The 14,261-nt window shown below is 42.5% G+C and overlaps 1 protein-coding gene across 7 annotated transcripts in view; it reads right to left on the reverse strand.

The window, feature by feature from the left end:
* Window positions 1-6,486: 6,486 nt before the first annotated feature.
* The window catches only part of SPAG9 (sperm associated antigen 9), a 65,072-nt gene continuing 57,297 nt past the window's right edge, over window positions 6,487-14,261 (reverse strand). For 5 of the 7 annotated variants that reach the window (XM_074889506.1, XM_074889512.1, XM_074889511.1 and 2 more), the window contains 4 exons: window positions 14,032-14,070; window positions 12,989-13,165; window positions 12,053-12,190; window positions 6,487-10,176 (listed from right to left, as the gene is read on the reverse strand). In XM_074889506.1, the coding sequence (XP_074745607.1) occupies window positions 10,061-10,176; window positions 12,053-12,190; window positions 12,989-13,165; window positions 14,032-14,070 (470 nt within the window). In that variant the 3' untranslated portion in view covers window positions 6,487-10,060. The remainder of the gene's footprint in view (window positions 10,177-12,052; window positions 12,191-12,988; window positions 13,166-14,031; window positions 14,071-14,261) is intronic. The other 2 variants (XM_074889507.1, XM_074889509.1) reach the window with 1 other exon arrangement.

A 14,261-nucleotide genomic window follows, 5' to 3' on the forward strand; every position in this document is an offset into this window, starting at 1 on the left:
GCCCTTGGTGTTTGCCCTGGATGCAAGGTGTTTGCCAGGAGGGAGAGTGAGAGTATTACTTTCTTAGTCCTCGTCCAGCCTTTTAGGTGACAGCAAGTCAAAATCTCTGAAGAGGTAAATTCTACAAGAGGGGCTGCATCTGCCTCTGCTTGCAGGAGGAGCTGGTCCTGGAGAGGAGGCGACCTTGGGCTTTGCAGCTTCTCTGCTGCCATGCTGGAGCTGTGGGGATGACCCCAGAGCATCTCTCCATCACAGGCTGCTGTGATGCCAACATCACCTTGGAGGCTTCCCTGCAGATTAGGTCCTTGTCCAGTGCCGACACGTCCTTCCATTAAGGAGCAACACCCCCTGATTACAGCCAGTGCTGGTGGCTTCAACCCGTGGGGTGTTGTTCTGCCTGTCTGGAATTTGCCCAGATTTACCCCCGTCCTTCCCCACCCTGTGCTGGAACTCCGAGCAGTACTGCGGAAGCAGGGCGTGCAGCCAGTTGGACTGTACCCACGATACAAATCAGTGCCCTCCTCTCAGGACTAGGCCATTATGCCCCAAATCTGCGAGGCCCAAGGTTTATTAATCCTCCAGGCTTGTTTGGCTCCAACTGCATCAGCACCCGCACCAGGACCCGGCTGCCTCCACACAGCAGCTCCCACCTCTGGGCCAAAGCAGCCCAAGTTTCAATAATCCCAAACTCCATCTGAGCCAGCTGCAGGCCAGGATGTCTTCATCTCAATTGCTTGGTGAGTAACTTCAGTACCCTTGAGAAAGTCGCTGCCATTGTGCAGGGTGATTCATGGCTGGAGGGGAAGGCAGGATTTGCTGCATCAGTGATTTATTTAGTTTTTGATGAGAAGTGACAAGAACTGCCCAAGTTCAGCACACTCAGGGTGTGAGATACTTAAAAAATGGAATTTGTACAAACAAGAGAGGAAACTGCGGCAGCTGCAGAGATTGACAAAAACACCCATGTCTATTGTCCAAACACCAAAGCTTCCCTGGAGGAAGGCATGCTGTGAACGGTGCCTTAAGGCCAATATTTGGGTATAGAGCAGCTGGAGGACCAGAAAGACCACCAGCACTGAAAAACCTCCGAACTGTGCCTGTCTGATCTGCAGTTTTTGTGAACCACGACCATTTCAACTAGCTCTTTAGCTCAGATTTTCCCTTTTGGGGATCAGCCTGAGAACAGACCTATAATTTATAGCATGTAGATACCAGCCTAAAGCAGCACCATCTGAGCAAGCAATAAGAATCAGGGTCCCACTTCAGATCATGCTCAAGGTGCAAGGAGCCCAGCGAAGTCTGCTTTAACCATGGGAGGAACAGGGAAACAAATTACTGTTTCATCAGCAGGGTAAGCCCAGCCAGTGGTGCTGGCCTTCCTTCTTCACAAGCTGAAAACACTCCTTAGGATCTACTCTGATTTACTTGTCCTTCCTTTGTCTCATTTAAGATCACACCTTAAAGTGCTTGCAAAACCCAGCTCACAAAATGGGAACACTTTCAATACCCAAGTGCTGCTGTCGGCCCGAAACACTGCTGCTGGCTCAGGGAAAGCTTTGTTAAAGTCTTTTCACTCCTCCATGAAAAAAAAAGAGTTTCCTCCATGGTTCCTTTTGCCCCGTTTCTGACCCATTTGTATGATTCCCAGGCTGAAGGACTGCGAGGGCACGTCCAGCGCGAGGCTGGCTGCCCCGATCGCCTCTGGGGACCCGGTACGGTGAGGAACCACCTCCCCTGCCCTCTCTGCTGCTGTCATGCGAGAGGGGCTCAGATGCCTCTGGCCTCTCCGATAAGCCCCACAGCAGTTACAACTACTCCTTTTCATGAGAATGGGCCAGCTGTAGGCATTTTGCCTTCCCAATACCAAATAAATGGCTTTTGACCATCAGAGCCCTGAGCGTCTTGCAAACCAGGACCGTAGCAGAGCCCGGACTGGCAGGGTCTGAGGAGCCGTAACTTCTCCCAGGAGGACCAGCCCCACAGGGCTCGTGGTACAAGCTCCACCTCGCCTTGCACCTGAGCTACACACCCACCTCTCTGTTCACAGCTCACTGTAGCAGTTCAACCATGGCTTTGGCCCAAAGTTGACATTTTGGGCTTTATTGCAGATGTGGGTTGCTACGGTGAAAGACCTTCCGAGAACCCTAAAAAGTTCAGCCATATGGCTGAGAAACAACTCTTAAAAACGCTTGCAAAAGCTGGTCATCTGACTTGCTGTGTAGGGCTGATGGTGATTTGGTTTAACAGCATGTCATCACCCAAAAGGCAGCAAAACTGTTTCCTTACCCCTGTTGCAAGAAATCTTTACTCTCCGTCCTGGTGTTTTATAGCGATGGTACTGCCGGTCAGACATTGCCAGGGATGTTCCCGGTGCCACCTCCCCCTCTTGAGATGTCCTTTCTGCTTTTCTCTTCCCACACATGGAAGACCACAGCCCCCTGCAGCAAGGCAAGGATGGGCACCTTGTGTCTGGTGCTTCAAGTTTGCAACGCTGCTGCTGGGGGCTGATCCTGCTCCCCCTGGCATCTCTGAGGCCTGGCTAAGGCACAGGGACCCTGGCTGCAGCATCCTTCCTTCCTTCCTTCCTTCCTTCCTTCCCAGGAGGAATGAGATACAGGCACATCTGCAAAGGGCAGAAGAGTTTTTTCTGCCAGTGAGCACCCACACAGTGTTTATTTGCAAGTGAGTCAACCGGACTCTAATGGTTTTGTGGATGCTGCACAATTCACCTCTCTCTTATCTCAGGCATTTTCATTACCTTTTGGGCAATTTTGACAAGAATTCAATTTTCTCTGCCCACACACATATCCTGCTGTTCTGTCACTGAACACATCAATTAGCAGCCAAAAAAGTCCTCAGCACCTTTTCTCTCCTGGATTCAGCCTCCCCCATCAGACTTTAACACCATTTCCCTGTGCAATTACCAACCCCAAACCATTGCCAGGTCTGGCCTGAAAGACTGAAACTCTTCACACCTGATCCACATGCTTCTCATCCCTGCAGACAGCTCTCTGCTGTCCCTGCGAGCAGAAACCAAATGCCCCAGGCGAGTAGGGACCGAGCCATGCCTGGCACTCACAACCCTGTAACAGCACCTACCAAGAGTGGCTGCGCAGCGGCTAAAGAAACAGAAACTGTAGAAGAAGTGTAAAGCTTTATCGCATTCTCAGTATTTACCTCATTCAGAGAAGTATCCAGCGCTATTCCAGCTGCCTTTGCGAACCAATGAACTCTCTGATTTCCTGCTTTTTATTCCTCCTGGGATGCAGACAGTTGCCCCATTTTCCATCAAGCCAGTTGTTTCCACAAGGTAGAAACTGAGACTCCAAGCCTGAAAGCGTAGCAAGCTTCGAGGTGACCTACGGGTCTGCCCCATTCTTGCTCTCTCCTCCAGGGATTCGCTTTCAGCCACCATCAGACAGGACACCAGGACATGTGGTCTGACCCACTGCAGCACCTATCAGCTTTTTTTTTTTTTCCTACTTAATCTCAAAGCAAACATCAGCCTGATTTTATATTAAAGGGACACCCCGAGAACCATATCTGCAAACCAGGCTATGAGGTAGTGTAACGATGACACCATCACGAAGCACTGCCACTGCCACCACACTGTCCAGACATGGGACCCAGCTGGCAGCAGCTCCGTCCCTGCCAGCGCAGAGCTGGGGCAGGGCCCCCCGGGCCACAGTGCTCCCCACGTCGGCCCCACACACCAAAAGGTGGAAGGGAAAAGCAAATGTGAAGTCTGGGAAGGTTTCCAGTATGGTTGGTTTTTTCCTTCCTTATTTAAGCTCCAGACATGAGCCTACAAAGCCGGAGCCCCTGGGCACAGTGACATTTTGTGCAGTGGTGGAAGCAGCAGCAGGTGATGGCAGCAACCCCCCCCGTCACTGCAGAAACCCCCTGCGTGTCCCCAAGCCCTTGGTCTCAGGGTGGGCAAGATGAGAAGAGCACCAGCCCCCTCACCTTTGCAGCCAGAGCTGCTACATGTGCGCAGCTTTCAAACGGTCATTCTACAGGCAGGGTCTGAATTAAGGGGGGGTCCTTAATGTCCCACCTGCCAACCAGAGCAGGACTTGCCTGAAGCTGAGGAAGGGGCAGGCAGGGGGATGCTGCAAAACCCCTGCTTGGCCCCAGTGCACACTGCAGGCAGCACCCACCCTGCCCAGCTCCTTCCCATGGGCTAGGCCACAGGGCCTGCTCAGCATGATCTTTTTTAAAGAAAGAAACCTTTTTCCTTTCATTTTTCTAAGCATTAGGTGCAATGGATTGAAGAGGTCCCAGCTTGGGAGCAGCTGCCTCCAAGCCGGCCTCAGGGCCGGGGCCGTACCTGTGGCAAACAAATCCCCACAACGCGACTTCACCACCACTGAGGTGAAGGCGAGGGAGAGGCATCGGCTGAACCTCCTGATGGTCAAGGACTGATTCTCCTTTCCTTTCTTTAACCCCTGACACATCTTCACCTTGAAGAGATGTTAGAGGAAACCTGAAACATGGATGCTGACAGGCAGGGAGAAGAGAATACTCCAGCGTGAGTTCTCCCTCGAGGTGTCCATGTTGTCACTGAACTGTAAGAGCACCATCTTGTGTTTAAACACAACAGACCACACCAGGCCTGGGGGTTTCCATCCTGTTTACACTCACAAGCAGACAATAGCAAGCAACAATCCACATCGCTTCTCATCAGGTCCCTTCCCACCACTTTACAGAGTGTTTTTGAAAAGCAGGAAGGCAATTTGCATACTTGGGTTTGTCATCTCGAAGTAGCTTTTTAAGAAGTTAACTATAACCATGCAAAATTGCAGCAAGTCCTGAGGGCCAGGCCATGAATCCGAGTATGGTGCAAGGCCAAAAGGCTCCCTCAGAGCTTGTTTTACAGTAGAATTAAGGGCACTTGAGCATCAGAGATCATCATAATGTTAAACAGACTGTATTGCTCAAATAGCTTTCAAATAGATTACAGGGTGCTGAAAAAGCGGGGTGATAGCAAAAAGCATCCCTCATTTTGGTTTGCTATACCAGTGTAGAAAAAGGGAAATTACCTCAATCTCACTAAGTTTCAGGCTTAGTTTCTTGCAAAAAAGTATTTTCCAATAAAGAACATTCACATTGACACATTTTCACTTCCTGTATTAACATTCTAGGTATTTTGATTTTAATACCTCTTTTTATAGGAGACTGATACAACTGGGATATCTTTTTAAAAATCTTCTACAGAAACCGTAAGTGCTTCTCCTATTATCACCATGTCCATTGCAGAAGGGCTTGGCTATTTATAATGGCTTAAAACTTCAGTCTCCAAATATCATTTGTAACACCTTAACCTAGTTCACAATTCTCTTCGCACTTCTCTCTCAATACAGGATCTGAAAACTTACCCACCGACCTGAGGGGCTGCCAAAAGAGCTTCAACATTTCCAGAGTAAAGATTTATGTTTCTTCCTATTTAATACACACACACAGTCTTAGCACAGCACAATGATGCGATGTGCATGTGAATGGACACAGCCCGAGAATAAACACTGTGAAGGAGAGGGAAGTTTTGTCAGTACATCTTGCAATGAAACTCCAGCAAATGAACAAAACGATATTTTTTTTAAGCACCAAGATGATAAAATTTAAAGTTGATGCAACACCGGTAACGGTCCACTTTGCATATTCTGAACCATGAATGATTCCCGTGTTTGCACGTGCGAGTATGAAGCATTTACATCCTGGAGGTATTCAAAGCAACAACTTTGTGGGCCCTTCACCCCAACCGGAGGGAAGCGAGAGTAACATGTGCTTGCACACTCACACAGACAAGGCGAGGGACTGCCCGCACGGAGCCCCAGGCACAGCAGGACCGAGTGTTTTCATTGCAGGAGGAGGGGGACACCTCAATCCATTATAACAAAGGTTAACCAAATATTTTCAGTGGCATGGCCACTTGTTACATACTAATCAAGATAAATTGTTGGGACAAATGTGGTTAGAAAGTGGCAGATGAGCCAGGAAAAAATGAAAACCTGGTTCTAGCCAAGTGTTCTGTCTCTGCAGTAGAAATGTATCTCTTGTTATGGAGTCCTTGTTCTTCTGCCTTATAAATACAGTATTTCCTCTGCTGTGCAGTGAGCAACCATCGTGTAGTTGAGCTTAGATGAATCTTGGATAAGGTGTGAAGAAAACTTGAAAAATAAATTCCAGTGCCAGCACCTACTTCATCTGAGCTGCAGTTAAGCGGGTCTCCTCTAGATTCTGAACCTATGAATCAGCGGGTTTGAGAGCCACCTAAGAGCCAAAGACAGCGTGGCATCATTTGGGAGCCAGTCAGGGAACAAAGTTTTCCTTCAGAGATTTTTGCTTAGGCCCAGTATGAGATAGAAGGATTACACAAGCTGTATTTATGATGGCAATATTTGGAAAACACCCAGTTACCATGCCTTCTAGTAGCATCAAAAACCTCCGAGCTTAACGTGAGACTACAAAGAACACACCAATCCGATGCATGTTTCATATACATATTTATATATATTTCATGTACAAAGTTACATTCTGAACCCCATGGATTCAATAATAGAAATAAATACTGAAATAACTACACTGCTATATGAGCTTTTCTGCTCACAGAAAAGAAGCCTCAAGTTTTAACAGACAGCAAGTTTAACGCTGTAGGATCCATCTCGGATTACAGAGGCAAGTAAAATTCAGCGTAAAGTGTCCAACAGACAAAACTTTCAAAAATTACAGACCATAAAATGTTTAAAATATATGCTTAAAAGATTGAGAAATGTGCATCAACAAAATTAATAAAGGAAACTTAATCTTGTTAGAGGGCAGGAGAGACATTTAGTGTATAGAAAAATGCTTTGAGGTGCAACATAGGTTGTTACAATATGGCATAACCCTGTTAGAAAAAACATTTAATTTCCCTAAAGAACCGTATTTGAGTTTACCGTGTCTTGTTTTACAGAGCAGGGCCTTCACAAGACCCTGTCTCAACAGGGCCACTTACAAGAGTGCTAAGTCGGGTTTAATCCTTTGGTAACTTTTATAATACTCACATGGAAATAAATATTCAGTTACACAGCATTTTAAAAGACACACGTTCTTTAGAACAGTTAGTATAATAAAACAGATTTAACATTTGTTTGTTACTAAGGCAGCCTATGATAAAGTGTCTACGCTCTGCCAGCTCTATCTGATCCAACGCAGGAAGACCTTTACAAGAAATGGACAATGCAGCAGCTTATACAACGCATTTCACCTTTACCATGCAAACACCCTTACCCAGGCAAGTAATGTGCTGCATATCTTGTGCTCGAAATGTTTCCAAACTATTAACAAGCTGTAGCTATCAAGAGATTAGCTCCTATTTATATGATGCTTTAATCACATGAGTGTATGCATGAACACATTCTTGAGACGGATTCGTAGGAGTGTATTGTCATCTCCATGCCTGGGGTTTCACGTGCTTTATTCACCATTCAAAGCGACCTTACGTAGAGTTTATAAAACCCAGTGTGCTGTGATGACAACAGGGACCTATTTAATCTACTGTACCTTAGGACAGGGGATAAAGTTTTTTAATGAGAAATACAGAGAAGTGCACATGCCTTTTATCTACACCCACAGTGGTACACAGTTAACCTACTGTTTTCCTTAAAACCCTTCCACTTTTGGACAGAAACAATCATTCTCTGAAAAATTTGCAAGAGTTGGCCCACTGAGGTGACTAAAATGGCACGGTGGACCAGATACATTTGGCAAAAGACCAGGTACACACTTGCCAGATTGAACTGCTCTATTTGATAGCAGTAAAGCCGTTCAGAGAAAACGGCTCATCACTAATTACAAATAAAATGCTATACAAGAACCAAGGAACAGAATTGTGCGCTTTTTTTCTGAGAACATGAGAATGTGACAATCAACCAGTGAGTAAAAGCTTTGGAGACTGTGTGTTCCAAAGAGAAAAAAAGAAAAATTAAGAAAATGACAGGAAAAGCAATGAAACTGCACCACTCACAGTGAAGATTCTGCACAACAGTAAAAGTTTAGACAGCATTTTTCGTAGACATCCAATTTCGTAATTCAGATGTGCCTCAGGTTCAGCATACATGTCTATGTAAGTTTTAAACAGGTCTTTCTAAGAGTGTTTACTCAGTTTACTTTCTGTATTTGTATAATTTTTAAAAAGCTCCCAGACTTTATATTTAAGCCAAAGTACTTTAAGAGTGACGTTAAAGATGAATTTGGAAAGCAAATTATGAACAACATGCTCTCATCACTTTTGGCATTCTGAAGAGAAAAATACTACCAAGATATTAGACATCTTTAATAAGGATTTTTACTACATAGTTCATGTCCTAAATACATATTTACGAGAGGAACAGCTGTGTACAAAATATGTTGCTTAAAAAGTATTTATACATATAAATCTAACCAATAGACCTGAATGGAGTTTTTCTGGTTTATCAGCTATGATATGCATTTGAAAAAGCTGCCTAAATATATATTTACACAATAGACCTCAGCTAAATGTGTTCATTTAAAAAATTAAGAAAATATATAAACACATGTTTGCCTGATAGACCAGAACTGCTCCTATTGCATAAAAATGTTTAGGCAGTTTTAAAAAAGTGTTTCTATATTTACTTCTCTGAAACTGTTCAGTTCTCTCACATAATCAAGTTACTAAATTTCTGTGCTAACCTGAACAGAACAGTCCCAGTCTTTTGGGGGCAAGTGCTGGATGTTTATTAAAACCCCTCAAAACTTTTACTTTCCAGACAAAATGAAAGAGCAAAATCTGGGTTTTAAAATATTCTGAAGTACAGAAATCATGAAGTGTTTAACTTAGGTCTGATACTAATGTAGGAAATTCAATGTAAAAGGAAGACAGTCTTCAACTCACACTTATGGTTAAAAAAATAGATGGTGAGTAGACAGAATGTCAGCCTAATATTAGAGTCTCCTGACTTTCATCAATTTACTCAATCTTAGTGTTACCTGCTAACATCGTTGCTCAACTTTTTTTTTTTTTTACTAAATTGGGGTATGCAACTACAAAAAAATACATTTTGTACCTAATTATCTGGCACTAAAGTTCCTTTACAATCTCACTTGGGCAGAATGCATTTTTCCTGTACACTCTCAGTCTTTTCTCATGCTCTAATCGAGGTCTCTAACCTTCACACATGTAGTGCCTCATGAGTTTGACCAGCTAGGCAGAGAAGATCATTCTAGTGCTTAGGACATAAGGAGTTAAGACAAGAAAAGAAAAAAAAACACATCCCCTGTTCAAGAATTTTACATCTATTTTCAAATTTAAATCATACTAAGAATACCCTTTGGAAACCGAGTTGTTCCATGTCAGGGAAATGGAAAAACACTATGCTCAAAATTGCTCATTATTGAGGGCAGCAGTTCTCAAACTTTAAGGTTCAATAGTGAAAACATGTGATTTTATTTAAATATTGTCATCTCAATTCCTATATAATCCCTTCTTCCCCCCAGAAATTCTGATGAATGTAACAAACCATATACACTACGTAAGCAAGATTTTCCAGGTTTGAAAATAAAAGCTGAAATTTACAGTTTGCTTTAGCCCTCACTGAATATTTGGATGAGTCTTAATAATCCATCTTATAGTTTGTCAATTTTTTAATACTCTGGGAATAACTTTGCTGTTTTACTCAATGCATTATGCAGTGAAATGAAGCTCAGTTGTAATAAAGCTGAACTCAAGTGAGACTACCAAAGAAGTGAACTACATTAGATTGCTGTGGTACAGTAAAACTAATGTCTCAGTTGCTTACTATGGTGTGCACACCAATTTTGAGAAAGATCTGATTTCATTATACTGTTCCATGTAACACGGGTGCAGTAAAACAGCACAAGCTAATTCCTGTATAGTTAAAGGTATGACAGATTTGCAATATAAAGTTAAACAGCAAAGAAATGCTTCAACATCATGTAGTGAAACAGGTTTCACAAAATAAAAAAAACATGCAGAAGCTTTTTTTTTTTGCCTTTTTTTTTTCTTTTTCTTTTTTAAGGTCTCCAGCTGCATCCTACAGGCTCACTCACTGCCACACATTACTTGCCACACTATCAAGTGACTCCTCTCAGCTTTGGCTACAGAAGGTTCAAGTTGTAGAGCTTCTCCAAGGAGTTCAGATTCTCCACCTTCATCACCTGAAAAACAGCAGCTTTGATTCAGGCAGACAATAAAAACCAGCATTAACACCAAAAGGATCAACACAAGTGACATCTAGGTTTACAAGGAAGACACCATAAAAGACAGTAGTTGCCATATGCTCTTATAAAAGCATATTCAAGATTGTGAATATATATTATAAACTGATAGTCTGTTGTGTAATTATTTCAGAGCCTAGTATTCTGATGGTCATGTTTTTCAGGTCCAGCCCCAAAAATTAACTGCAGTTTCATAAGTATCCATATTCTAGACATTACTTGTAACTCTTTAAGGCAGAGAAACAAGCACCTAATTTGCAAACTTGCAGTACCTCTCAGGCAGAAGTGGAGGTGGTTATGCTACAAGAAAGTGGGCTAGCATAAACACATAAACCATATAAAGTGCTCTGGAAATAAGAGCAGTAATTGAGCACAAGTGAAACAATGCAACATTCATGCCTGTGATAAACCTTCCTCCTCCTTTCCTCTTGTTCGAGTTGTCCTCGCTTGTCACAATTTGCACATGCTGGCACAAAACCACCTTAAGCCTGTTCTCCGTTGTTGCTCTTCAAAAGAGAAGAGCAGTTTTGTAACTGCGTCTAAACCCTTGGTGACATGAGCTGACTCGGATCAAAGGTGACAGACTAACCACTAACAAAACTGCACGTAGACAGTAATAAGCCTCAATACAGAGGCAGTCTTGTGGTACAGAAGAAGGTCAGTTTAATCAGAGGAAACGGGAACTGACCTACAGCTTCAGGAAGGTTTCAAGTCACAGTTTGGCTGGTTTTCAGGTTAGACTACTTTGGAGGTCCGAGGAATCTAAACTTGCTCTTGAGCCAGTTTGCCACACTAACGTGGTCATGGCTGAGCTAATGCAGGCACAGTACTGACACTTAAGTTCATGGCTTTGCATCATGCCACAAGGACAGCAAAATGCACATTCGGTATGTGGCTATACCAGCTTGCTTGGAACAAGTGCAGCATTTTTAGTACTCGCTGCAGTGTGGCACAGAATTGCCTCAAGTCCTGCCTCCCGCGTAACTCCACCGGCATTACCAGCAGGAACTTGTTTTTCATTGACGAGTGGGATGACAGAATTTGGGCTGGCCTTCATGGGGTTTTCTTTGTAGTGGTTTTTGTGGTTTTTTTGTTGTTTGTTTGTTTTTGAAAAACACTATAGATAGATTTAGGCAAAGGGTCAAAACCAGGTCTAGGAGTTGTGACTCCTTTTTAGGCACTTTTTGTCAAGGTCTCTAGCTGCAGATTTTAAGCACAGAACCACAACCACTCTCACTTTGTCGTATTTCTCCAACAACTTCAATTAAAAAAAAAAATCTTTACACAAGAAATCTTTTATGGACTAGATCATGCAAAAGCACTATTCAAAAAAAGCAGTGATCAAAGTAAGAAGGGCACACAAAGGTAACAGTGAACTACTTTTTCCCTTTTCACTCCAAAATGAGTAAATTTTAGTTTGAATGTTCTTCACATAATACATGACTTTTTCTGTAGTCAGTCTGCATATTTAAGTAACTAAGGACATATTTTCCAGCAGTTTGAGATAGAAGACTAACCTGTCAAAGTAAGACTGAAAGCATAAATGGTAAGGAGGTACATGACTCCAAAGGACAATTTCAAATAAACCTTTTTACACAGTCAACTCAGAGGTCGCCATTTACTGGGAAAAGAAGAGTAAGCTGAAGGTGTACGTTGGGGAGAACAGAGATACTTCTATCCTCGCACCTGCTCAGTGAAGACCACTCACTGACTGACCACACAAATGAACTCTACAATCACAATGGAAGTTATTACATGGTTCATGACCTTTCAGTATGAAGAGGTTACAACTGGTTTTAAGCTTAGTATTTCTTACCCATTCTGAAGTCAATATATCCTTCTCCACCACTTATCACCAACATCGATTTTAAGGGACTCTGGCTGAAGGACTCTTGGGCTGGTTTATCAGCTGTTAGCTCTGTTCCACCACTACTCTGTGGGCAAACAACCTGACCTGGATTAAAAACAGATACATTTTTATGTCACATCTCACAGAATAATACCACCTGTATTTGGTCATTGGACGACATACTTAATGCCTAATGATACACTTAACTTTGGATTCTAGTATCTCTTCAGCAAGGGACAGAAAGCTAGCTTTGCTCTGATTTCATCTCTCTAAAGAGACGAAGAAACTGTCCAGGTCAGTTCAATGGAAATCAGAGAACTAAATGCCTCTTGATAGATCGCACAGCATAGGCATGCAGATCTAGAGAATGACACTGAAACAGACCTGAAGACTTTCAGACACACAACTGAAATGATTCAGTGCATGTCAGCCCATTAAGCAAACTTCTGTCATTTACTTCCAACACACAAGGTGGATGGAAGCACTGAGACTGTATTCAACTGGCATTGCAGCTTCTGGGAAACTTCGTTTTTCCAAGTCAAGATTCTTTCCTTTGGGGGCTTCTCCCTTGCTAGCTCATCCTTCCTGCAGGATGTCAGACTCTTAAATTGGACCTTACATCAACTAGTAGTTGACTGCCTTGTTAATAGGCAAGTACTCACTCACCACAGTACCCTTCTCCCACATGGAAGCAAAGCACTTCTTTCTTTGTGACCAAACCCTTCTCCTCCCATTGAACAATACTGCACTTAGGAATCAGACTAGTCTTGTAAATAAAATATAATAAATTGTTTTTGAATGTATGATTTCATACACTTGCAGTCTTTGCCTAAACACTACGTTTAACTAAGCAAATGAGGGCAAAAAAGAAACTTTAGCTGAAGAATGGTAATAAAACCTCACCAGGTACTGCAACAAAGAATTTAACAGCATCACGGTGCCCATGGAAGCAAAGCTGTGCGTGTGCCATTGAACAATATGGTATGAATGTTCCTGGAGTCACTTTGTCACTGTTTTCATCACCATATACACGTATTACACTCCCCGGACGGTTTCCGGAGCCTGCTGCTGCTTTATTAGCTGTAAAAGAAGAGAATTGTTTTCTACTTGAAAACACAAATTACAGAAACGGTTATTTGTTAAGAAACCTTATGGTACCATCTAAAAGCTAAAGCCAACTTAGATAAAAATGAAACAGGAGGGCAGCAATGCCAATTCAAGACAGAGCTGGAAAGAAAAAAGATTGCATGCTTCGTTATTTTAAGTACATCAGAAAATGGAGCAGGATTCTTATTAGTCTAGCATAAACACCATATTTTAATATCCTACTTTTGGAAAAAATAATTTGTGAAAGGACTGTATCTTTCATAGAAAATAAGTACCTCTAATGTGTTTCAGTATGAGCAAATTCAATGTACTTAAACATATAATTAAAGACAGTTTCATTCCAACTAATCATAGGGTATCCCCTTGCCAGCAAAAATTCTCTAAAAATAGCCACCTGTGGGCATGAAGGAGCTACCCTATTATAATTCTACATCTAGTTTTTACTGAGAAGTTTTAAAATCCATTAAAACAGTGAAGTACTCATGCTAGACATACAAGCCATCTCCATTCCAAAGACTATCAAAGTAGTGAAAGAAACAGTGATTTGTAACAAGACAGTAAATGATGTGGATTAATGACAAAGTTATAAGATATGGTATCACACTGGCTGGAAGAAAAACAAAGTCTGTATGAAAGTTCAGCTGCAACACAGGATGATATACTAAACTGCTGAGCAGATTGGTGGCCATTTAGCAAACATAAAACTGCTGCAATGCAGTAACTGCAAGTGGAAAAACATTTAGGAACATACAAAGGGTAAATCTATAAGGAGTGGAAAACAGCCTCAAAGTGGCTATTAGAAGCCTGAAAATAGATTTTTGTTCAGGATCTGCACTTACCCCTCAGCCCCAGTAAACGTCCCTGGTGGAGGATTACAGCTAAAGTGAGAAAGGAGGAAAGGGGAAATGGATAGGTATGACAGTAGAGGAGAAGGATTAATGAGAACCCACCACTCTTATATTTTGGTTTTTGATAAGGTAGAGCTTTAAATTTTAGCTCCTAAAACCAGTAATTATCTAATTACAGAAGATTCAATAAAAAGTCATAAAGAACAGCATCTTGTTATAAA

This window comes from Strix uralensis, chromosome 19 (genome assembly GCF_047716275.1).
Source record: "Strix uralensis isolate ZFMK-TIS-50842 chromosome 19, bStrUra1, whole genome shotgun sequence".
In the NCBI taxonomy this organism is placed as follows: domain Eukaryota; kingdom Metazoa; phylum Chordata; class Aves; order Strigiformes; family Strigidae; genus Strix; species Strix uralensis.